Raw genomic sequence first — 25,229 nt, 5'->3', positions numbered from 1 at the left:
GAAATGGGTCTGTTCAGGCTTTCTATTTCTTCCTGGTTCAGTTGTGGTAGTTTATATGTTTTTAGGAATGCATCCATTTCTTCCAGATTGTCAAATTTGTTGGCGTAGTGTTGCTCATAGTATGTTCTTATAATAGTTTGTATTTCTTTGGTGTTAGTTGTGATCTCTCCTCTTTCATTCATGATTTTATTTATTTGGGTCCTTTCTCTTTTCTTCTTGATAAGTCGGGCCAGGGGTTTATCAATTTTATTAATTCTTTCAAAGAACCAGCTCCTAGTTTCGTTGATTTGCTCTATTGTTTTTTTGGTTTCTATTTCATTGATTTCTGCTCTGATCTTTATGATTTCTCTTCTCCTGCTGGACTTAGGGTTTCTTTCTTGTTCTTTCTCCAGCTCCTTTAGGTGTAGGGTTAGGTTATGTACCTGAGACCTTTCTTGTTTCTTGAAAAAGGCTTGTACTGCTATATATTTTCCTCTCAGGACTGCCTTTGTTGTGTCCCACAGATTTAGAACTGTTGTATTTTCATTATCATTTGTTTCCATAATTTTTTTTTCAATTCTTCTTTAATTTCCCGGTTGATCCATTAATTCTTTAGAAGGATGTTGTTTAGTCTCCATGTATTTGGGTTCTTTCCAAACTTCCTTTTGTGGTTTAGTTCTAGCTTTAGAGCATTGTGGTCTGAAAATATGCAGGAAATGATCCCAATCTTTTGATACCTGTTGAGTCCTGATTTAGGACCGAGGATGTGATCTATTCTGGAGAATGTTCCATGTGCACTTGAGAAGAAAGTGTATTCTGTTGCTTTGGGATGAAATGTTCTGAATATATCTGTGATGTCCATCTGGTCCAGTATGTCGTTTAAGGCCTTTATTTCCTTGCTGATCTTTTGCTTGGATGATCTGTCCATTTCAGTGAGGGGAGTGTTAAAGTCCCCTACTATTATTATATTATTGTTGATGTGTTTCTTTGATTTTGTTATTAATTGGTTTATAAAGTTGGCTGCTCCCACGTTGGCGGCATAGATATTTAAAATTGTTAGATCTTCTTGTTGGACAGACCCTTTGAGTATGATATAGTGTCCTTCCTCATCTCTTATTATAGTCTTTGGCTTAAAATCTAATTGATCTGATCTAAGGATTGCCACTCCTGCTTTCTTCTGATGTCCATTAGCCTGGTAAATTCTTTTCCACCCCCTCACTTTAAATCTGGAGGTGTCTTCGGGCTTAAAATGAGTTTCTTGGAGGTAATATATTAGATGGGTTTTGTTTTTTTTTTGTCCATTCTGATACCCTGTGTCTTTTGACAGGGGCATTTAGCCCATTAACATTCAGGGTAACTATTGAGAGATATGAATTTAGTGCCATTGTATTGCCTGTAAGGTGACTGTTACTGTATATGTTCTCTGTTCCTTTCTGATCTACCACTTGTAGGTTCTCTCTTTGCTTAGAGGACCCCTTTCAATATTTCCTGTAGAGCTGGTTTGGTGTTTGCAAATTCTTTCAGTTTTTGTTTGTCCTGGAAGCTTTTAATCTCTCCTTCTATTTTCCATGATAGCCTACCTGGATATAGTATTCTTGGCTGCATGTTTTTCTCGTTTAGTGCTCTGAAAATATCATGCCAGCCCTTTCTGGCCTGTCAGGTCTCTGTGGATAAGTCAGCTGCCAATCTAATATTTTTACTATTGTATGTTACAGACTTCTTTTCCCAGGCTGCTTTCAGGATTTTCTCTTTGTCACTGAGACTTGTGAATTTTACTATTAGGTGACGGGGTGTGGGCCTATTCTTATTGATTTTGAGGGGCGTTTTCTGAACCTCCTGAATTTTGATGCTCATTCCATTTGCCATATTGGGGAAATTCTCACCAATAATTCTCTCCAGTATACCTTCTGCTCCCCTCTCTCTTTCTTCTTCTTCTGGAATCCCAATTATTCTAATGTTGTTTTGTCTTATGGTGTCACTTATCTCTCGAATTCTCCCCTCGTGGTCCAGTAGCTGTTTGTCCCTCTTTTGCTCAGTTTCTTTATTCTCTGTCATTTGGTTTTCTATATCACTAATTCTTTCTTCTGCCTCATTTATCCTAGTAATGAGAGCCTCCATTTTTTATTGCACCTCATTAATAGCGTTTTTGATTTCAACTTGCTTAGATTTTAGTTCTTTTATTTCTCCAGAAAGGGCTTTTATATCTCCCGAGAGGGTTTCTCTAATAACTTCCATGCCTTTTTCGAGCCCGGTTAGAACCTTGAGAATTGTCATTCTGAACTCTAGATCTGACATATTACCAATGTCTGTATTGATTAGGTCCCTAGCCTTGGATACTGCCTCTTGTTCTTTTTTTTGTGGTGAATTTTTCCGTCTTGTTATTTTGCCCAGATAATGGTATATGAAGGAGCAAGTAAAATACTAAACGGGTGGCAACAACCCCAGGAAAATATGCTTTAACCAAATCAGAAGAGATCCCAAATCGTGAGGGGGGAGAAAGGGGATAAAAAGAGGTTCAAAAGGAAGAAAGAAAAAAAAAGAAAAAAAAAAAGAAAAGAAAAGATTTAAAAAAAAAGAAAACGAATAAAGAAAAATATAAAAAAGAAAATATATATATTAGATAAACTAGTTTTAAAACGTTAAAAAAGAAAAGGGTAAAAATTAAAAAAAAAAATTTTTACCCAAAAGTGAGAAAAAATTAAAAAAAAGAAAGAAAAAGAAAAAAATTAAATTAACTGCCAGACTTAAAAAATAAAAAAAAATCACAGGGAAAAAGCCATGAGTTCCGTGCTTTGCTTTCTCCTCCTCTGGAATTCTGCTGCTCTACTTGGTATTGAAACCGCACTCCTTGGTAGGTGAACTTGGTCTTGGCTGGATTTCTTGTTGTTTTTCTGGGGGAGGGGCCTGGTGTAGTGATTCTCAAGTGTCTTTGCCCCAGGCAGAATTGCACCGCCCTTACCAGGGGCTGGGCTGAGTAATCTGCTCAGGTTTGCTTTCAGGAGCTTTTATTCCCTGAGCGCTTTCCATAGAGTTCCTGGAGAACGGGAATACAAATGGCGGCCTCCTGGTCTCTGGCCCGGAGGAGCCGAGAGCCCGGGGCCCCACTCCTCAGTGCGCCCTCAGAGAACAACGCCCAGTTACTCCTGTCTGCCTGACCTCCGGCCGGGCTCCGAGCTCACCGAGCCTCTGGCTGGTTCAAGGTAACACCGAGCTGTGAGCTTACTGTCAGCTCTGTCTCTGTAGCCGGCTTTCCCATTCCAATACCCGCAAGCTCTGCGACACTCAGACACCCCCGATCCTTCTGTGACCCTGCAGGACCTGAGGCCATGCTGACCCCGCGTGGGCTTCACCCCGGTTTAGCCTCTGGAGCGATGTCCCTCAGCAGAACAGACTTTTAAAAGTCCTGATTTTGTGCTCCATTGCTACGCCGCTTGCCGGGAGCCAGCCCCTCCCCCCGGAGTCTATCTTCCCGTCACTTTGGATTCACGACTCCTCCAGTCCTACCTTTCAGAAAGTGGTTGTTTTTCTGTTTCCAGAATTGCTATTCTTCTTCTCTTCAATCTGCCGATGGATTTGTAGGTATTTGCAATCTTTAGATAAGCTATCTAGTTGATCTTCGGCTAGCTGGTGTAGTCTCAGCCTGCTACTTCTCCGCCATCTTGACTCCTCTGATGCTCATAGCTATTTGTTTTAAGACTAGAAAGGAACTAAGCCTTGCTCAGCTATACATTGCCCTACTTTTCTTTTGGGAAATGTCTCATCCCATAGAAAGATTGAGAGGGAGGTTTGGGGTTATATTCTCCCATGTAATCTACTTTAAATGATACTTGGAATTTAAACAGAAAACTTGTATATATTTCCAACACTAAAACCAATGAATATACAACTTTTGGGTAGAAAACAAACCAAAGCATTTTTCAAAATAAATGCCAATGATGATTTTATTTCTTTCTAGTTTCAAAAATCAGAAGAAAATGCTTCTTTTTGTAAGGGAAATAGGGAATTCCCAGAACCAGGACTTACATGGGCTATGTTCCCAATGAAATTCAGTAATCTTCAGCAGCAAAATTAAGCACTTATTTTGACCATTGAAAACACCAGATTCTACCTTTTACTCAGAGATAACGAAATTTATCTAATGAGATAATCACCTGGTAAGTAAAAATCCAACCAACACATAGTTAACAAATGACTTTCAAATTTAAAAAAAAAAACTATATATATTAAAAAGTATATATACAGATATATACACACAGATATAATAAGTTTATATATATATATTAAATTTTTATGTATAAGTCTGTTGATATTATAGGTACATTTCCCTCTTCAAGTTTTGCAAAATTTTATAACATAACAGTCCATTACATTAGTACAATTCAATGACTGATTAATATTATGTCCTTCAGCAGATGTCAAAATGAAGTAAATCATTTTTTGGCTTGATTTTGGGAAATTCATAAAGGAAATAATAATATTATTCATGGCCTATATAGGGTGTATCTGAAAAAGAATTGATAGATAAATCAAGTGAGCAACCTGAATTTTAAGCAGTGGAAAGAAAAATAAATAGAAAAGAGGTACAAATTAAATATAATGAAAAGAATGCACTAGAGTAGAGATAGGTTCCTTCTCTACTTTGCTACTCTGTAAGTACAGTGAATAATTAAGAGTATGATGCATTGTGATTTGGAAAACCTCAATCAGAGGATCCTGCACGTCAATGTGGGGCAAATCTGATCAGGAAGGAGAAAAGGGTAAACAAAAAGAAAGGAAATAAAATTAGTTTAGGCAAGCCTGGGTGCTGGTGCTAGGAGAAAACTTTGACGCTGTCAGCAAAGATTTAGCTGGACCTTGACTTGGGGAGAGCCAACTTGGTTACAGAAAGAAAAAAAAACAAAAAAAGGGTAATATGCCCCTAGAATAATTCTCAGAATAATGTGGATTTACTAACCAAATTTATCAGTATCACTTAATAAAAAATAACTAAAATGTGCATAAAATTAGTGTTTAGAACATCAGTATTTTATTCAAATTTTAAAGAGACATGGTTTCCTTTTTACAAAATATAAATAACAGAAGAATCATTGGCCTCTTTAGGTTTTACAGTTTAATACACATAGAAGTTTTAGAACTGTCTGCAGAGGATGGTGAGTACTAAATAATATTAGAAATTATCATTATTTCTCTCATGTCTGTATAAGACTGCTGATAATAGCAACCTATTTTATATAAATTTAATAGCCTGTATTTTTCTTTATTAACACTTTAGTGTACTTCTGCTTATTTTTCATTTTATATATTAGGTACCTAATTTATGCCAAATAATATGAGGAAGAGCAATGTGAAAAAGAAACTAATTAGTGCCTATTGTATACTTTGCACCATATTATTCAATCCACACATCTATGGAATATCAATCTTAGGAATTCCCATGTTAAAAAGGAAGAAACTGTTTGTCCGACAGGTTAATTACTTTACTACAGGCCATATGGCCCCATTGCTATCCTCCTTAATAGTGGAATTAGTCCTTGTAGCTTCTGATAAATTCTGTCTTTAAATCACACAGATGTAAAATCAGGATCTTATAAATCTCAAATTCAGTAACTTTAATATTAACAAAGGAGACATTGTAAATAATGTGAAGGTTTGGAAATGTTCTAATTTAAATAGCATGATTATGAATTCTTTGGGAATCTGATGACACTTTGGAGAATTACCAAGAAGAAATTCAGCTGAGGGTAACAAGGGAAGTCATTGTAATATTTGCTTATCTTGCAAGTATGGGATCTAGTTAACATGAGAGAAGGAGCAAGAGACAGAGATTATTGTTTAAAGATTTTATTTATTTATTTGACAGAGAGGGACACAGTGAGAGAGGGAACACCAGCAGGGGGAGTGAGAGAGGGAGCTGGAGAAGTATGATTCGTGCCAGCAGAAAGCCCAATACAAAGCTTGATCCAACAAACCTGGGATCATGACCTGAACCGAAGTCAGACACTTAACGACTGAGCCACCCAGGCCCCCCTGGATCCATGTTTTTTTTTTAATATCCAAAATAATGTTTTTTCTCAATATAGTAATGTCATCAAAATTTTAAAAATACAAAGAAAAAAGTTATGATTCGATCCTTTAAAATACAATAATGTGATTTCTAAATTCTTTTTAAAATTTTTAAAATTACTTTTCACTGTACTAGAATTCATTGTTTATGCACTACACCCAGTCCTCCATGCAATACGTGTCCTCAACAATATCCACCACCAGATTGGCCCAACTTCCCACCCCCCTGCCCCTTCAAAATCCTCAGATTGTTTTTCAGATCCCATAGCCTCTCATGGTTCATCTCCCCCTCCAATTTCCCTCAGCTTCCTTTTCCTCTCCATCTCCCCATGTCCTTCATGTTATTTCTTTTCTTCCACAAATAAGTGAAACCTTATGATAATTGACTCTCTCTGCTTGACTTATTTCACTCAGCATAATCTCTTCTAGTCCCATCCAGGTTGATACGGAAGTTGGGTATGTGTCCTTTCTGGTGGAGGCATCATAACCATAGTGTATATGGATCACATCATCCTATTCATTTGTCCATTGAAGGGCATCTTGGTTCTTTCCACAGTTTGGAGACTGTGGCCATTGCTGCTGTGAACATTGGGGTACAGATAGTCCTCTTCTCACTACATCTGTATCTTTGGGATAAATACCCAATAGTGCAAGAGTAGGGTCATACAGAAGCTCTATTTTTAATTTCTTTTCTTTTTCTTTTTTATTTTATTTTTTTATTAATTTATTTATTTTCAGCACAACAGTATTCATTATTTTTTCACAATACCCAGTGCTCCATGCAATCCTTGGCCTCTATAATACCCACCATCTGGTACCCCAACCTCCCACCTCCCCACCACTTCAAAACCCTCAAATTGTTTATCAGAGTCCATAGTCTGTCATGATTAACCTCTCCTTCAATTTCCCCCAACTCCCTTCTCCTCTCTAACACCCTTGTCCTCCATGATATTTGTTATGCTCCACAAATAAGTGAAACCGTATGATAATTGACTCTCTCTTCTTGACCTATTTCACTTCAACATAATCTCTTCCAGTCCTGTCCATGTTGCTATAAAAGTTGGGCATTCATCCTTTCTGATGGAGGCATAATACTCCATAGTGTATATGGACCACATTTTCCTTATCCATTCGTCCATTGAAGGACATCTTGGTTCTTTCCATAGTTTGGAGACCGTGGCCATTGCTGCTATAAACATTGGGGTACAGATGGCCCTTCTTTTCACTACATCTGTATCTTTGGGGTAAATACCCAGGAGTGCAATGGCAGGGTCATAGGGAAGTTCTATTTTTAATTTCTTGACGAATCTCCACACTGTTCTCCAAAGAAGCTGCATCAACTTGCATTCCCACCAACAGTGGAAGAGGGTTCCCCTTTCTCCACATCCTCTCCAACACATGCTGTTTCCTGTCTTACTAATTTTGGCCATTCTAACTGGAGCGAAGTGATATCTCAATGTGGTTTTAATTTGAATCTCCCTGAGGGCTAGTGATGATGAACATTTATTCATTTGTCTGATAGCCATTTGTATGTCTTGATTGAAGTGTCTGTTCATATCTTCTGCCCATTTTTTGATATGATTGCCTGTTTTGTGTGTGTTGAGTTTGAGGAGTTCATTATAGATCCTGGATATCAACCTTTTGTCTGTACTGTCATTTGCAAATATCTTCTCCCATTCCGTGGGTTGCCTCTTTGTTTTTTTTGACTATTTCCTTTGCTGTGCAGAAGCTTTTGATTTTGATGAAGTCCCAAAAGTTTATTTTCGCTTTTGTTTCCTTTGCCTTTGGAGACATATCTTGAAAGAAGTTGCTGTGGCTGATATCGAAGAGATTACTGCCTATGTTCCCCTCTAGGAGTCTGATGGATTCCTGTTTCACGTTGAGGTCTTTTATCCATTTTGAGTTTATCTTTGTGTATTGTGTAAAAGAATGATCGAGTTTCATTCTCCTACATATAGCTGCCCAGTTTTCCCAGCACCATTTATTGAAGAGACTGTCTTTTTCCCACTGTATATTGTTTCCTGCTTTTTCGAAGATTAATTGACCATAGAGTTGATGGTCCATATCTGGGCTCTCTACTCTGTTCGACTGGTCTATGTGTCTGTTTTTATGCCAGTACCATGCTATCTTGCTGATCACAGCTTTGTAATAAAGCTTGAAATCAGGTAATGTGATGCCCCCAGCTTTATTTTTGTTTTTCAAGATTTCCTTAGAGATTCAGGGTTTCTTCTGATTCCATACAAATTTTTGGATTATTTGCTCCAGCTCTTTGAAGAATACCAATGGAATTTTGATCAGAATGGCATTAAAAGTATTGATTGTTCTAGGCAGTATAGACATTTTAACAATGTTTATTCTTCCTATTCAAGAGCATGGAATGGTCTTCCATCTTTTTGTGTCTTCTTCAGTTTCTTTCATGAGTGTTCTGTAGTTCCTCAAGTACAGATCCTTTACCTCTTTGGTTAGGTTTATTTCCAGGTATCTTATGGTACTTGGTGCTTTAGTAAATGGAATCGATTCTCTAATTTCCCTTTCTGTATTTTCATTGTTAGTGTATAAGAAAGCCACTGATTTCTGTATATTGACTTTGTATCCTGCCATGTTGCTGAATTGCTGTATGAGTTCTAGTAGTTTGGGGGTGGAGTCTTTTGCGTTTTCCATATAAAGAATCATGTCATCTGCCAAGAGAGAGAGTTTGACTTCTTCATTGCCAATTTGGATACATTTTATTTCTCTTTGTTGTCTGATTGCTATTGCTAGGACTTCTAATACTATATTGAACAAGAGTGGTGAAAGTGGGCATCCTTGTCTTGTTCCTGATCTCAACGGCAAGGCTGCAAGTTTTTTCCCATTGAAGATGATATTTGCTGTGGGTCTTTCATAGATAGATTTGATGAGGTTCAGGAATGTTCCCTCTGTTCCTATACTTTGAATCGTTTTAATCAGGAACGGATGCTGGATTTTGTCAAATGCTTTTTCTGCATCAATTGAGAGGACAATGTGATTCTTCTCTCTTCTCATATCAGTTTGTTGTATCACATTGATTGATTTGTGAATGTTTTACCATCCTTGTAGCCCAAGGATGAATCCACCTGGTCATGGTAGATTATCTTTTTAATGTGCTGTTGCATCCTGTTTGCTAGGATCTTGTGAGAATCTTAGTATCCATATTCAGCAGTGATATTGGTCTGAAATTCTCCTTTTTGTTAGGGTCTGCCTGGTTTGGGGATCAGGGTAATGCTGGCTTCATGGAAAGAGTCTGGAAATTTTCCTTCTGCTTCAATTTTTTGAAATAGCTTCAGGAAAATAGGTGTTATTTGTTCTTTGAAAGTTTGGTAGAATTCCCCAGGGAATCTGTCAGGTCCTGGGCTCTTGTTTTTTGGGAGGTTTTGATCAGTGCTTCAATCTCATTACTAGATATCAGTCTATTCAGGTTGTCAATTTCTTCCTGGTTCAATTTTGGGAGTTTATAGTTTTCCAGGAATTTGTCCATTTCATCTAGGTTGCTAAGCTTATTGGCATATAACTGTTGATAGTAACTTCTGATGATTGTTTCTACTTCCTTGGTGTTAGTTATGATATCTCCCTTTTTATTCATAATTTTATGAATTTGGGCTTTCTCTCTTTTCTTTTGGATTAGTGTGGCCAATGGTTTATTGATCTTATTGATTCTTTCAAAAAACCACCTTCTAGTTTCATTGATGTGTTCTACTGTATCTTTGGTTTGTACCTCATTTATCTCAGCTCTAATCTTGATGATTTCCCTTCTTATGTATGGACTTGGTTTGATTTGTTGTTGATTCTCTAGTTATTTAAGGTGTAGAGACAGCTGGTATATTCTGGATTTTTCAATTTTTTTTGAGGGAGGCTGGGATGGCTATGTATTTCCCCCTTAGGACCGTTTTTGCTGTATCCCATAAGTTTTGGACCAAAGTGTCTTCATTCTCATTGGTTTCCATGAATTGTTTCAGTTCTTCTTTGATCTCCTGGTTGATCCAAGCATTCTTAAGCAAGGTGGTCTTCAGCTTCCAGGTGTTTGAGTCCCTTCTAAACTTTTCCTTGTGATTGAGCTCCAGTTTCAAAGCACTGTGATCTGAGAATATGTAAGGAATAATCTCAGTCTTTTGGAATTTGTTGAGCCCTGATTTGTGACCCAGTATGTGGTCTATTCTGGAGGTTTCCTGTGCACTTGAGAAGAATGAGTATTCTGTTGTTTTAGGGTAGAATGTTCTGTATATATCTGTGAGGTCCATCTGGTCCAATGTTTCATTCAATGCTCTTGTTTATTGATCTTCTGCTTCAATGATCTGTCTATTTCTGTGAGAGGCATGTTAAGATCTCCTACAATTAGTGTATTCATATCAATATGACTCTTTATCTTGATTAACAGTTTTCTTAAGTAATTGGTTGCTCCCATATTGGGAGCATAGATATTGACAATTGTTAGATCATCTTGGTGGATAGTCCCTTTAAGGATTATGTAGTGTCCTTCTGTGTCTCTGACTACAGTCTTTAGTTTGAAGTCTAATTTATATGATATGATAATCGCTACCCCAGCCTTCTTTTGAGACCCATTGGCATGACAGATGCTTCTCCATCCCTTCACTTTCAGTCTGGGTGTATCTTTAGGTTCAAAATGGGTCTCTTGTAGACAACATATGGATGGGTCCTGTTGTTTTATCCAATCTGCAACCCTGTGCCATTTTATGGGCGCATTTAGGCCATTCACATTGAGAGTGGTTATTGATAGATACGTTTTTATAGACATTGAGTTACCTTTGAAGTCTTTCTTTCTGTAGACTTTCTCTATATTTCTGTTCAATGCTATTTTTAGGATTTTTACTCTATAATAGAACATCTGTTAATATTTCCTGCAGTGTCAGCATGGTGGTTGCATAGTCTTTTAAGCCTTGCTGATCGTGGAAACTCTTTATCTCTCCAACCATTTTGAATGTCAGTCTTGCTGGATGAAGCATTCTTGGCTGCATGTTCAGCCTCTAGTACATGAACGCTGGTTCCATTTGCGAGATTGGGAAAATTTTCATGAAGGACTTGTTCCACTATATCTTCTAGACTTCTTTCTTTCTCCTCCCCTTCAGGGATTCCAATAATTCTGATGTTTGAATGCTTCATGGCATCATTTATTTCCCTGATTCTGTTTTTGTGGTTTCTAAGCTGTTTGTTCCAGGCTTCCTCCTGATCCTTTCTCTCTATCTGTTTGTCTTCCAGATCACAAATTCTATCTTCTGTCTCAGTTACCCTAGCTTTGAGAGAGTTTAGATTAGATTGGAACTCATTGTGAACCTCCTCCCTGGTAGCTTTAAGCTCCGCCCTAACATTGTGAACATCCTGTCTGTTGGCTTTCAGTTTGGCCCTAATCAATTCCATTTGGTCATCCATGGCTTTCTCCAACCTAGCTATTGCCTGGATAATTGTTAGCCTGACATATTGTCTATGTTGATAGCCATTAGCTCTGTTGCAAAAGATCTATCCTCTGTATTTTTCTTCTGTTGGGTATTCCTCCTCCTAGTCATTTTGGTGGGAGATGACTGAACAGATGTAGCTGGATGTATCAACCGTGGTGCAGTCAAGGTGCACCCTGGAACACTTCTGAGCAATCAGGATTCCCCACCCAAATGAGAGACAAAAGAAAAGAAAAAGAAAAAGAAAAAAAAGAAAAGAAAAAAAAGAGAGAGAGAGAGACAGGAAATAAAGGGAAGATGAAAGAGAAGGTTCAGCCCAGATGGGCCCCAAGGTAAGATTTATGAAGTAGACAAACAATATCAGACAAACAGAAAGACTGATACAAGTATATGACAAGAGAAAAAAATATATATGCAAATAAAGGAAGAACCTCGTCAAAAAGAACCCCACGTGTAAGATTTATATGCTATCAGGACAAACACAAAAACACAGAAACACTGGTGGAAGAAGAAGATGGGAGAGTTGTTATAAATTCTCAGTGTGTGCGAGGAAGGTTGTTTTAATTCTTCCTGGATGTATCTTGATATCTTTGTTAAAGGACTCAACTTTCCTAAGATAAAGGGGGATTAAAAACTGGTTTACCTATAGGGGTAGCATTGATTGGGGAAAGGGGACTACGTTGAAGCTTATCTCTATATGAATATTAAAAAAAAAAAAGAATAAACTAACCTGAAATAAAATAAAATTTAAAAAATAAATTAAAAAAATAGAAAAGCAAAAGCAAAACACCAGTATATGATTAAAAGGTCAGGTTAAAAAGTTATTATGGAATTTAATGCACTGGACATCTCACTGTGATGGTAAATAGGTTAAAAAGTTATAAATTAAAAAAAAAAATGAAAGAAGATAGTCCCTACAGCGCAGCTCAGAAAAACTTCCCAGAACAGGGCATTAGGTTAGGTTAGCAAGATGAACACTTTGGTGATCACAATTGGGAAATTTTAATACATAGGGTATTCACTGCACTATATGAAGTTGTTTGTCCTAATAAGCAAAACAAATAAAATTCTTTATTTAGCTCCTAGGAAGAAGAAAAAAAAAAACTTTTTGGTAGGCTTCAAATAAGGGCAGTGGTTTTAGGTGAAGAAGGAATGTTGTACATACAACACTGGATTGCCACACATCCACACACATGTGCAGAAGTACACAGTATAGGAAATAAGATCTTCCTTGAGTTTCTATCTCTCCTGTAATCAGAATAAAGAGACTTGAGTAGACAATGTAGAAAGAGGGAGAAAATATTTAATTTCTGTGCAAAGCATATGATAACACAGCAAAAATTACAAAGAGGAAGTTATATTGAAAACAGCTTTGCAGAATATGTCATACAATGGCAACTTTGAGTGTTGTTCTGACACAGACAGAATATGAGTATATTTATTAGAAAAAGTAAGAAATAATTTTAAAAGTATGTTGTAGTGGTGCCTGGTTTGCTAAGATGGTTAAGCATCTACCTTCAGCTCAGGTCTGGTTTGCTAAGATGGTTAAGCATCTACCTTCAGCTCAGGTCATGATCTCAGGTCCTGGGATGGAGCCTGCATCAGTCTTTCTGCTCAGTGGGGAGCCAACTTCTCCCTCTTAGCCCCCATCCCCTGCTTGTGCTTTCTCTCCCTATATTTGTTTCTCAAATAAATACATACAATATTTTAAAAATAAACAAATAAAAGCAGGATATTGGAACAGGAATCTGAAAGTTCTCCAACATGTTAAAAGACAAAGTAAGAAATATAGGATATTCTAATTAGAACTTTGATGGATAAAAAGGAGCGGCTATATTTTAAGAAAAATAGGGTGAATGGAATGTTAATATTAACAATTTACCAGAATACTGAATTCAAAAGAAGAAATGATAGAAAAAAGTAGATACATTATGAATGAAGTAAGAGAAAACAACATGGGGGCGCCTGGGTGGCTCAGTGGGTTAAAGCCTCTGCCTTCGGCTCAGGTCATGATCCCAGGGTCCTGGGATCGAGCCCCACATCAGGCTCTCTGCCTGGCGGGGAGCCTGCTTCCTCCTCTCCCTCTCTGCCTGCCTCTCTGCCTACGTGTGATCTGTCTGTCAAATAAATAAATAAATAAAATATTTAAAAAAAAAAAAAAAGAGAAAACAACATGTATCTATCGGATTCCAGGATTTTGGTAACAGGAAAAAAAAAATTGAAAGATAATAATTGGGAATTTCTGAAAACTGATGAAAATAATCTTTACAAAATTGCAGGAAAGAAATATATTTGTCTCTTTTTAAAGATTTTATTCATTTATTTGAGAGAAAGAGAGTGAGAGATAGCAAGAGTGGTAGCAGAGGAAGATAGAAGAGAGGCAGGCTATCCGCTGAGCAGGGAGAGCCTGATGCAGGGCTTGATCTCAGGACACTGGGACCAAGAACCTGAGCCAAAGGAAGATGTTTAACCAACTGAGCCATCCAGGCACCCACAAAAAGATTTGCTCTTAACAAGAATCATAGAAAACACTATGTCCAGTCAATATTTCAATCATAATATGAGTAGAAAACAGAAGAAAATGGAATTGCTTCATGAAAGCACTGAAAGAAAAATGTTATCCTTGACTTCTGAATTTTTCAAGAAGAGTAAAATTAGGATTTTTCAGTACAATGGAACAACAGTGAAAAATAACCAAGATCTGTCTACAAATCTATGCTCAGTAAAAGAAGTTGTGCAGAATGTTTTCATTTAAAAGGGAGGAAGTCTGAGAAGGAAGATAGATTCCAGGCAGAAGGGAGAATGAGAGAAGTAGTAGGCGTATTTGTAAGCTTAAAATTTTATTAAATTAGGCCATCTTATCTAACATGTGAGATAAAGCCTAGAAAAACAAAAGAAAGATCCTGTCCACAACATCATGGGTTGTGGTTGGAAGAAAATGATCAGAGGAAGAAATTAGCCAGAACAGGCAAACGTTTTTTAACTACTCTGGATCTGAATAACAATAGTGACCTCTAGAGACACAATGCCCAGAACTTGGCTAATGTAAAAATGGAAATAAATTGAAAGCCTGAAAATTCCCAGGAGGCTAGAGAATATAAACTTGGACAGTGTTCTTTACTGAGGATCTTTTAAGAACTACTCCTGGGAACACAATGTCTGTAAATTTCAAAATCAAAACGTTCTTATGATTTCTTCTCCGTTTGTATTTGGCCCTTGGAGAGCAAATGACTTGCAGGCGTACACCTGAAAGACCTGACTTCTAGGTCATAGATATGTAAGATGCTTTAGCAGTCAATCCAAAGTGCTCTTGTTTACTTCTAAGTATGAACGGGGGGTCAGGGAATTATATCTGTATTTAAAATCTTAGATCACTTTCCTGTGAAGTGCACACATATTTCTCTGTGAATCAGGATAGTTTGCAGTGATATTTATATTTTCAACCACTTTGCAAAAGGATAGGAACTTCCTTCCTGCAAATTCAAGGAAAGTGATAATAATAGATATTTTTAGAGAATTTACTGAGATTTGTTTGAATCAGTGCTTTGTAGTCTCACATTTTCAGATGTAAATGCCAGTGAAGGGCTAACAAACTATGTAACTAAATGGGGGCATATGTGTGACGAAGATATTTTCCTGACTAACTGAAGACCTGAAGACCATGCACGACTGATGCTCAGGTAATCACACTTATAACCTCCTATTTTAGGCTCATTAGATCTATTGGACACTTATTCTGTTATCTTAACAATTATACTTTCTGGTGTGGTATTAAAATTTAAGCAAGAGTAAAAAAAAAAAAAGCAATCTTTAGTTTTTATTGTATATTACAAATAGAATTTGTGTTTTTGAAAAATACATGTAAAAATAATAAAATCTTTGGCTGCCAGTGACTTTCCAACCTCTAATCTTTGAAGAAAATCCCATCCTTGAAATTAGCATCTCTTCAAATTTTTTAGATTCACCTGAATCAGGTAAAGTAAGTTTGTAGTAAGGCATATGTTGAGTACATCAATAGAAATATATGTATTTAGTATATACTTACCTGGGTTAAGGTATAGGAGAATGCGGTTTTACAAAGCCAGTGGTAACTCATAGGGAGAGTACAGGACTGTTAGGCAGTACTACAAAATTATAGACTGGCTTTTTAATTTAATTAAAAAGCATGGGAAAAGACCATTTTCTTAAAATTAAGTGGTAAGGGGCTCCTGGGTGGCTCAATGGGTTAAAGCCTCCTCTTTTGGCCACAGGGATAGGACCCACGGACAGGAAGAGATGCTGCCCTGAGTTGTGAGGGATGGCAGGTTATGTACCATAGGGCTGGGGGAAGGTAAGGGAAAGGGAGTTTTCAATAAAACTTTCATATGCTAAAGAGGATCTACAAGGTACCTGATACCTGAGGTCTTGCCAGCAACAAGGTAGTCTTTCCCTTTTAGCAAGCCATTATCATTAACATAGTTGGGACTTAAAGAATGTCACATTGGTCCCACCCAGGAGTGGGAGTGAGGGGGAGATGGCCAGGTGTCAGCCTTTTGCTTTGTCCTCAGCCAGCCTTCTGCTCCCTCATCAGTAGTATAAAGGAAGCTTGAATAAAAGTGGTCTGTCCTCTACCTTACTTTTTTCTTCCCCATCATTTCTAATTCTGTCTGCATTGCTTTAGTGATGTTACAAATGATGTTCTTCATTTTTATGTTTAATGTTTTGAAGATTAAAAAAAAATGTCATGTATTTCCCCTGCTTAAATTTTATAGTGATCTTGGAGTCTGTCATCTCTCAAGAGATGAAAATTATGGTAATTCCTCCACTGCTATCTTCTCTGATGCATGCCCCTTTCCTGGGGGAAGCTACACTGAAAGAATAAGAATTAGGACATATACTTTATAAATATTTCAGTTTATTGGCTCTTTAATATGGGATAGTCATTTAGATTCTCTTAATCTGTTCTTCTACACTGAAAGGAATATGGTGGTAGTAGATGAGTATTTTAGTACTTAAATCATTCTCGTAATTAGACTTTCTATTTGATAAGTATTTTCAAATTTATCTCAGTTTCAGTTTTTATGCTTAATTATCTAAATGAATGCAATATTATAGATTCATAAATTAGTTATTGTTTGCAACTGTAGTGGTAACAATATACATGAAGATATAAGAAAAACATTAAATTATGGGAGAACTATAACTTGTATACAATTTTAAGGATAGAACTTGATGCTTTCATGTTAAAAAGGGAGACTAGTGGGGCTCCTAGGTGGCTCAGTCGTGAAGCGCCTGACTTCGACTCACTTCATGATGCCAGGGTCCTGGGATGGAGCCCCACATCAGGCTCCCTGCTTGGCAAAAAGTCTACTTCTACGTCTCCCCCTCCCTACTTGTGTTCCCTCTCACTGTGTCTCTGTCTAATAAATAAATAAAATCTTAAAAAAAAAAAAAAGGAGACTAGAATGTCTTAAATTTCCATTAGTGTCTTTTTCTTTCTTTTTTTTTTTTTTTTTTAATTTTTTTTTTTTTTTAAGATCTTATTTATTTATTTGACAGAGAGAGATCACAAGTAGGCAGAGAGGCAGGCAGAGAGAGAGAGGAGGAAGCAGGCTCCCTGCTGAGCAGAGAGCCCGATGCGGGACTCGATCCCAGGACCCTGAGATCATGACCTGAGCCGAAGGCAGCAGCTTAACCCACTGAGCCACCCAGGCGCCCTGTCTTTTTCTTTCTTTATTTACATTATGAAATTTAATGGTTATGGAGTTTACCTTCAAACATTCTTTTACACTAAAAAGTTAGAAATATACGTATTTTGAAATTATTTTTCAACATTTCACTGACAAACGAAATCAACTTTTTGTTGGATTTTCAAGTATTTTTGCCTTATAACATAGCTAGCAAGATAGATTTCTCAAGCTCAAGCTATTATATACACCCCGCACCCACCCATATGGTTCATATAATATTATTTGCAATCCTAATCACCCAACTCACAATTTAAGCAGATGTGTTTTTATGTCTCTTTTTTTAAATGCAATGCACTATCCTTGCTCCTCTGTCTCTAACCCATTTAGGAGGAAGTTCCATATCATGTGGGGAAAAGGAACATTACCTAGAACAAAAGCCTGATGTGAATAAAGAACACAATGGAAAATGATAAGTAAAATAAATTTCCTGCATTAAATTAATGCCTCTACTATCTAAAGGTTATAACTACAGTGGCACAATTTCATGTTAGAAAATAGTAATTTTTAAATCATAACATTTTCAAAATTAAATCAAAAGTATTTTTAGTATTTCAAAATGAGAGAATGCTTGAAAAAAATTTTAAAAATCATTGCAAAATCAGTTTTGATTCCTAAAGGGAAAACATGTAATAATATTGGTTTATAAATTAGCCATTGTGATTTGTTGAATTAGGTTTATATTTTGTTAACAGATCTTATATGATTGTGTTTACATTGTCAATGTTTTCATCCAATTATTTTTTCTTTTTCAGATAGTTATTTGTGCATAATGCACAATTTATGGAAAGTCAGAGAAACATCTCAGAATTCATCCTTTTGGGACTTTCCTATAACCAGAACATACAAAAATTTTGCTTTGCTTTCTTCTTATTTTGTTATGTTTCCATCTTGCTGGGAAATCTCCTAATTCTCGTCTCTGTTCGCTGTAGTGACCTTTTTTACCAACCGATGTACTATTTCCTCAGCCACTTAGCCTTAATGGACATTTGCTACACCTCCTGTGTGACACCCAAACTGATTGGTGACCTGCTACTGGCTAGAAAAACCATCTCTTATGATAACTGCATGTTACAAGTCTTTGCCTTGCACTTCTTGGGAATGATTGAAATCCTCATCCTTACCATCATGGCCTTTGATCGCTACGCTGCCATCTGCAAACCTCTCCACTACCTGCTTATCATGAACAGGAAAAGGTGCCATCTCCTAGTCTTGGCTGCGTGGGCTGGTGGGGCTCTCCATTCTTTTCCTCAATTATTGATGGCAATCCAGTTGCCCTTTTGTGGTCCTAATGAAATCGATCACTACTTTTGTGATATCTTCCCTCTGCTGAAAGTTGCCTGCACTGATACCTACATCACTGGGGTCCTTGTGGTTGCCAATTCAGGAATGGTCACTTTAGTAACCTTTGTTCTCTTGTTTGGGTCTTATGTTGTTATATTATTCAGTTTAGGAAATCGCTCAGCTGAGGGAAGACGCAAAGCTCTCTCTACCTGTGGGTCTCATATCACTGTGGTGATCCTATGTTTTGGACCTTTAATCTTTGTCTACCTTCGGCCTCCTACCAGTTTCCCTGAGGACAAAATATTTGCTCTATTTTACACCATCATTGCGCCTATGTTCAATCCCCTAATCTACACCCTGAGAAATACAGAGATGAAAAAAGCCATGAGAAGGGTTTGGTGTCAAAGGATATTTTCAGAAGAAAAACATAATTGACTTGTCCTACTCAATAGATGCTGAAATCTTCATGCAGGAGCAAAAATGAAGTTGAAATCAGAGAGCTCTGATCATTCAGATCATTGAAACCAATGAATTCACTTAATGACAATGAAACCAATGACATTCACTTAATGAATGTCAGAGATGATAAACTGCAGAATTATCAGTAATTAGACTTACTATTTGATAAGTATTTTACTAGTGGAACTGGGATTGGGTAGGAACACAAGTATATTAAAAATATTCTGGGCTAAAGGAATGATGGTGGCTATGTCACATACAGTAAGCATTTCTGAAGCTTTGAGGCTGCTTGTGAACTTTAATATTTATTTGAATATGAAATTTATACATGAAGATTTGACAACATTTTGGCATTCTGTAGAGATGGAGATTAAAAGTGGTTTTCAGAAATTAAGAAAATTTTTTTTGTTATTGAGCTTTATTTTCTGTAGGAAATTCATCTAAATCTTATCTGAAATAAATTGTGTGATGAAAAAATCCATGCAGATAACTTGATTCTAAACCAAAGAAAAAGCAAAGAAAAAGAGGCGCTCATACTTGCCCTGTGGGAGCTGCCACACCCCCTCCCACCTCCCTTAACATGTCATAGATAGGGACAAAGGGAAAGAGGGGAATTTTCATTTCTGTTGTCATGGTTATTACATCACAGATACTCACAATGTGGAAAGACAAGATGAGAAAAGTAGTAGACCATATCCCTTCCAGTAGAGTAGGATTTGTTGAATGACCTCAAAATGGTGCATTTGGGAGAAACTGCACGTCAGCTTGACTTGACATGTAGACCTGAGAAATGCATTCCCTTTTCATCCTTATGGACAAGGAATAGGGTCAACTGAACTTTTTCAAGATAGAAATTTTCCTTCAGCATTATTCATATATATATATATATATATATATATATATATATATATTTTTTTTTTTTTTTCATCCTAAAGTGAGAATGGAAGTAATAAAACACAGGTTTTTTTGACATTAAAATATATACTACCATCATCCATGAATAGAACATATTGTCTATAGGTATTCTGGAGAAAAATTTCCCAGGAAAACCAGAAAACAATGTATGAAAATAATTTTTATCATCAGTAGAATGCAGATAATTAAGATCTTTATGAAAAAGATTTGACATTCATAAGAAGATTGGTAATAGTGTAACACTATCAAGGTGGAGTATTTCTAATATATGAAGAATATTTGACAATGAAATGCAATCAGATTAAAAAAAATAATTTCAACAGCAACATAAAGGGGAAAGTGGGGGCACTTGGGTGGCACAGTGGCTTAAGCATCCAACTCTTGATTTTGGCTCAGGTCGTCATCTCAGGGGCATGGAATCAACCCTGCTTTCAGGCTCCACATTCAGCTTGGAGTGTGCTTGAAACTCTCTCCTTTCCCTCGGTCCCTTCCACTTGTGCTTTCTTTCTCTCTACAATAAATCAATAAATCTTTTTAAAAAATGAAGAGGCAGGAAATGGAGAGAAAATGATAAGAAATGCAAATTATAGCACACTTATGTGCAAAAAGAATCATATAAAATAAAATGTAGACAAATTATTAAGAAAAAAATGAATATTGTGGTGGCTTCAACTACATCACTTGTACCTCAGAGTAAAAGACAGTGTAGGAATATCTACAGGCTTTGAGAGAAAAAGAATGTGAATGATAAGTCTTACTCTTAGTCCTATTGTTTTTCATTAATGCAAAAAATAAAAAGATACTTTCATATCAGCCTAATATTTACTACCCACAAGTTCTATTTGAGCAAATGTTTTACTTTATTAAAGAATTTCATAACATCATAAGTGATTAATCTGTATAAAAACTTAAAGTCAGAATATAAATAATTGGTATATTTTGTCTTCATCCTGAAGAGCCACCTTAATAGCACTTAGGGAGAAGAATGATCATCAAACCAGGAGTCCTACACTTTGATTTGCATGTCAGTCTACCATTTTTTAACCATCTGATTCTTGGTCAAATCAGCAAACAACTAGCATCTTGTATTATTCATTTATAAAATATAACTGATAAGTAAAGTTATTAGTGTCACTTAAATATGAAATGATAAATTGAAATGGCATTTGAGAAATTGATTAGTGGCTAGGACACATGGGATAGCTATTACTTAAGACATTAACCATCTACAACAGAAGTCCTATGACTATTTCCATATTCTTTTCTCAACGGTGCTGTCTTCACGATGCTCTCTTCTCACCCATCTTATAGAAGAAAGGAACCCACAGAAAAGATACTATTTTATTTAGAAAAACATAATTTATAATAAATTCTCCCAGACTGCTAAAATCTAGGATTAACTATACAAGATAGGCAGTTAGCAAATGCACATTTAATTACCTTTGGAGTCTCCCAGATTCTATCCAAACTTAATGTATCGAAAACATATTGCGTGAATAAACCCAGCTAAACTTTTTACAATACATCACAATAGCCTTTATCAAGAGCATAGTCTTCTTTCAACAGCTTTCTTCCTGCTGTGCCTTATGAGAGACTATTAACTCATTCATCATTTCTAAGTCATAGCCACTTCTTAAGTGCTACCATAACTGTTAAGACTTTTGTAAGACTTTTGTAATGACACCTCCAGGTTGGAGGACGGTGAGTTGATGGGAGCAAATGCTCTTCCTTGGTGAGGAAGTAAAGCTAGAAAGATTCAGGGGTAGGGGCTGCAGAGCAGAGCCTGGAGATGATGGCGTGGTTTGGAGAGGACTGGGAGCTCATTGGGCATCCCACAGAAGTTCTGGGCTGAGAATAAGAATAATGGTGAAAACATGACCTAGACTGGGGAAGTTTTCTTTGAATAAAGTGTTAGAATGTGAATGTGTTAAATCACGTTTCAGTGGGGCGATCTAGGTCAAACGGTAGAAACTTTGAGTTAGGAGCAGAGTCAGTTCTGAGGACGTAACCACAATATGGTGATAACAGTTTATAATACAGTTTTGTCTACTTCAAAGCTGATGAGAGTGGATCATTTTAAGCTTTCTTGCCACACACACAAATAGTAGTGAACTATATAAAATGATGGTAATAATGTATTTGTAATTATTCCACAATGTATATGCATATAAAATCATCATACTGTTTACCTCGAATATATACAATATATTTGTCAATGATTCCTCAATAAGGTTAAACAAAACAAAACAAACAAACAAAAAACCAGATCTCCTTAGGAGAGTGGGAATAGACTGGACCAAAATGAAACACCTAGACTTGCTTTCAAGTTAATTCTCTGAAGGCAAATCCAACTTCACACTCTATCCCTGGGTTGCTATTGCCTTGAATATGTTTTTAGAGTTGTCTTGCTATGTATTTTCTCATATTTAACTTATGAAATAGAATACACAGAGACACATAGAGAGAGAGAGAGAGAGAGAAGAGCGCTGGGGTTGGGGTAGAGAACTGGGCAGGAAAAACCCCTGTAATCTCCATATGAATAAAAAATTAGAACACTACCATCATCTCCAGAGTCAACCATCTTGTCCTCACTGTTCAACTTCCTAAGGACTAACTATTCTCTTGATATTGATCTGCAATCTCCTCTGTGCCTAGTGACTTTAGTCAAGTATTTATCTTAGCTGTTACAGAGTTTTGTTGTGGCTCAAATAAGAACAAAGTGAGTCTTTGTGAAGATTAAACAGGAGTACTTAGTGTATGACACCCAGCAAACGCTCATTTAAAGATTTTCAAATGCAGATTTTGTCAAATGCAAATTTTCTTTTTCAAGTAACTTTTAAAAAATGTTCTAAATCAGGGGCACTTCAGTGATTTAGTCCCTTAAGCGTCCAACTCTTGATTTCTACTCAGCTCCTGATCTCCCGGTCCTGAGATCAAGCCCTGGTCAGTGGGGAGCCTGCTTGAGGTTTCTCTCCCTCTCCCTCTGCCCCTATCCCTGCTCCTACTCTTTTTCAGTATTTCTCTAAAAATAAATCTTTATTTTTCTCTAAACCAAAAATAATACTAAGCTCTATTAGTTTATAATTTTCCTATATACTTAGAAGTACTCTATAACTCATTGTCATTCTCTTAAAGACAGTTTTTGAGCAGAGATGAAGACCATTAGTTACCATGAGGGCCAAGGATGTCTAAACTTCTGTCAGTTTATGGAGATCAGAGAAAGGATTAGGACCTCAAGTTTGTTTTCATCGCAGAATTCCTTAAGTGCAGGAGAATATGGTCCCCGGCGCCCTGGAGGAAATTCCTGGAGGAATTTCTAATGACAAATTCCTAAATGGCATGCAATATTAATTGTGGCTTGCACACTGTTTATAATCCGGATTCGATCCTAGCTGCACTTTGTCAACTTAGATCTAAAGGAAATCAACCTGGTGAACTTCTATTTGGGAAGGTAAACCCAAACTTCTTGGAAAGAATAGTGCTCTAGGATAAGAGAAAGTAATTTATAATGCACTCTCTATAAAGTATTAATTAATCATGTGGGCTTGGGCATCTCTAGGGGTAATTTTAATGATAAAAATATAGATTGTGATTTGATTCCTTTGGATATAAAATTATTCCATTTGACTTCCAACCCTCGCTCTGAATATATGACTCATTGTGGGAATGTTGGTTGAGTGATGTCAGTTGTCTTTAAAATAATACCAGCTTTCTTTCTGTGAATGGCTGATGAGTTGCACTGAGTGACATGTGAATTCAAGAAGCTGACATGAAATGCTCTGGACAGTATCAAGCCCTGGTCCATGGGGAGCCTGCTTTCAGTGAGCCTGCTTCGCAGAATTTCAGTGAAGAAAGGGGGGACACCAGAAGGAAGAAGTAGGAATGGATCCACAAAAAGTGAAAGAACATGAGGTGAATTATTTCTCTTCCCTTCCCATTATCCTGCCTGACTGTGTGAGATCCACTAAGTATATTTTGCCTCCATTGTACAGCTAGCTGACTGACTTTCAGTTAAAGTTGAATACAGGCATCTTCTCTGAATTTTATAGACTAGCTTGTTTTGAGGTTGAGGGGATGATAAATTCAAAGTGCTGCCCATTGAAAGTGCCATACAACAGTCTAAGATACAGGCAGACAACAATGGGGAGTGATGCTTAGATAAGAAATGCTTAGATAAGAAATTTGCTTAGATAACATGCTTAGATAAGTGATAGTTAGATATGAAATTTCAAATTAAAAAGAAACCCAAAACATTTTTAGAACTTTTGGGGGAGTGGGGAAGCTGAAAAAGCATTAAGAAAAAGTGATTCACAGGTTGCTAGGAAAGTGATAAAGCCCAAATTGAAAGGACAAATATACTCCCTGCACTAACCCTCTCATGATTATTGATATCTCCTTCCGCAAAACAAATAAACAAACAAACAAACAAAGAAGCTCCAAGAATTCAAGAATTAAGTTAACCTAAGACCCTACACAGCTCACCAAAAAAATCAGTTGAAAATAACTCAAAACTTGTCTCTATTTATCTTATCTCTGTTAATTTTGTTGCCTGCCCTTGTTTCTGGGAATAAGCCTTAGGACAATAATTTCAAGTATGGAGTATTTTATTTACAGATCATTTAAAATCATTGAAGCTATTTCTTTTAATTATTTACAAACATTTGCTGACTATTGGTTAAATAATCGGTAACCTGTATTTGACAAGATACAGAACAAAGGTAAAATAATTAGAAATATTTATGAAGTCCCTACAATGTACTGGGTGACTTCCACATTTTATCTCACAACAGTCTCAGGAGATAGATGTACCCACCAATGATGTAGTTATCCATTGCCAATGTGATGATCTGAGAAAAAAAACAGTACATGCCAAAGATTGTACAGATCACGGATACCTGGCGAGAACTGAAAGCTAAATTTGTGTAGCAACATGAACGGGACTGGAAGATATTATGCTGAGTGAAATAAGTCAAGCAGAGAGAGTCAATTATCATATGGTTTCACTTATTTGTGGAGCATAACAAATGGCATGGAGGACAAGGGGAGTTAGAGAGGAGAAGGGTATTGGGGGACTATGGACTTCGAAAAACAATCTGAGGGTTTTGAAGGGGCGGGGGTTGGTAGTTTGGGGGAACCAGGTTGTGGGTATTAAGGGGGGCACTGATTGCATGGAGCACTGGGTGCGGTGCAAATACAATGAATACTGTTACGCTAAAAAGAAATTAAAAAGAAATTTGTGCAAACACTCAGTATTTGAAGACAGAATATAAGACTTTCTTTCTCTCCTTTGGGAATTTAGGATAACAAAACTTAAGACTATATTGGGTTTAGTTTGACATAAGTTAAATATGGAAATATTGGGGTCAGTGACGTACTCTTT

At 36.7% G+C, this 25,229-nt stretch overlaps 1 protein-coding gene and 1 long non-coding RNA gene across 3 annotated transcripts in view; one reads left to right on the top strand and one right to left on the bottom strand.

Moving 5' to 3' along the window:
- LOC309873033 overlaps positions 1-25,229 on the bottom strand; it is a 697,683-nt gene that overhangs the window by 199,370 nt on the left and 473,084 nt on the right. The window lies entirely within an intron of this gene.
- LOC309872895 (olfactory receptor 4P4-like) lies at positions 14,667-19,333 on the top strand. 2 transcript variants are annotated; one of them, XR_014316135.1, is made up of 4 exons: positions 14,667-14,789; positions 15,031-15,145; positions 17,522-17,607; positions 17,947-19,333. XR_014316135.1 is itself a non-coding variant. In XM_082747864.1 (2 exons), exon 2 carries the CDS (start codon positions 17,975-17,977, stop codon positions 18,908-18,910), a length of 936 nt encoding a protein of 311 aa, XP_082603990.1. In that variant the 5' UTR covers positions 17,520-17,607; positions 17,951-17,974; the 3' UTR covers positions 18,911-19,333. The 2 variants fall into 2 exon arrangements, 1 of the variants encoding a protein (XP_082603990.1); XM_082747864.1 differs by lacking the exons at positions 14,667-14,789; positions 15,031-15,145 and having other exon boundaries at positions 17,520-17,607; positions 17,951-19,333.

The sequence above is a fragment of the Mustela nivalis genome (assembly GCF_964662115.1).
Source record: "Mustela nivalis genome assembly, chromosome: 9".
Taxonomy (NCBI): domain Eukaryota; kingdom Metazoa; phylum Chordata; class Mammalia; order Carnivora; family Mustelidae; genus Mustela; species Mustela nivalis.
The sequence above is the reverse complement of the archived record's forward strand: the minus strand, read 5'-3'. Positions and strand labels throughout refer to the sequence as shown.

Coding starts and splice junctions, on each gene's coding strand:
- LOC309872895 (XM_082747864.1), top strand. CDS start 17,975: ATGGAAAGTCAGAGAAACATCTCAGAATTCATCCTTTTGGGACTTTCC.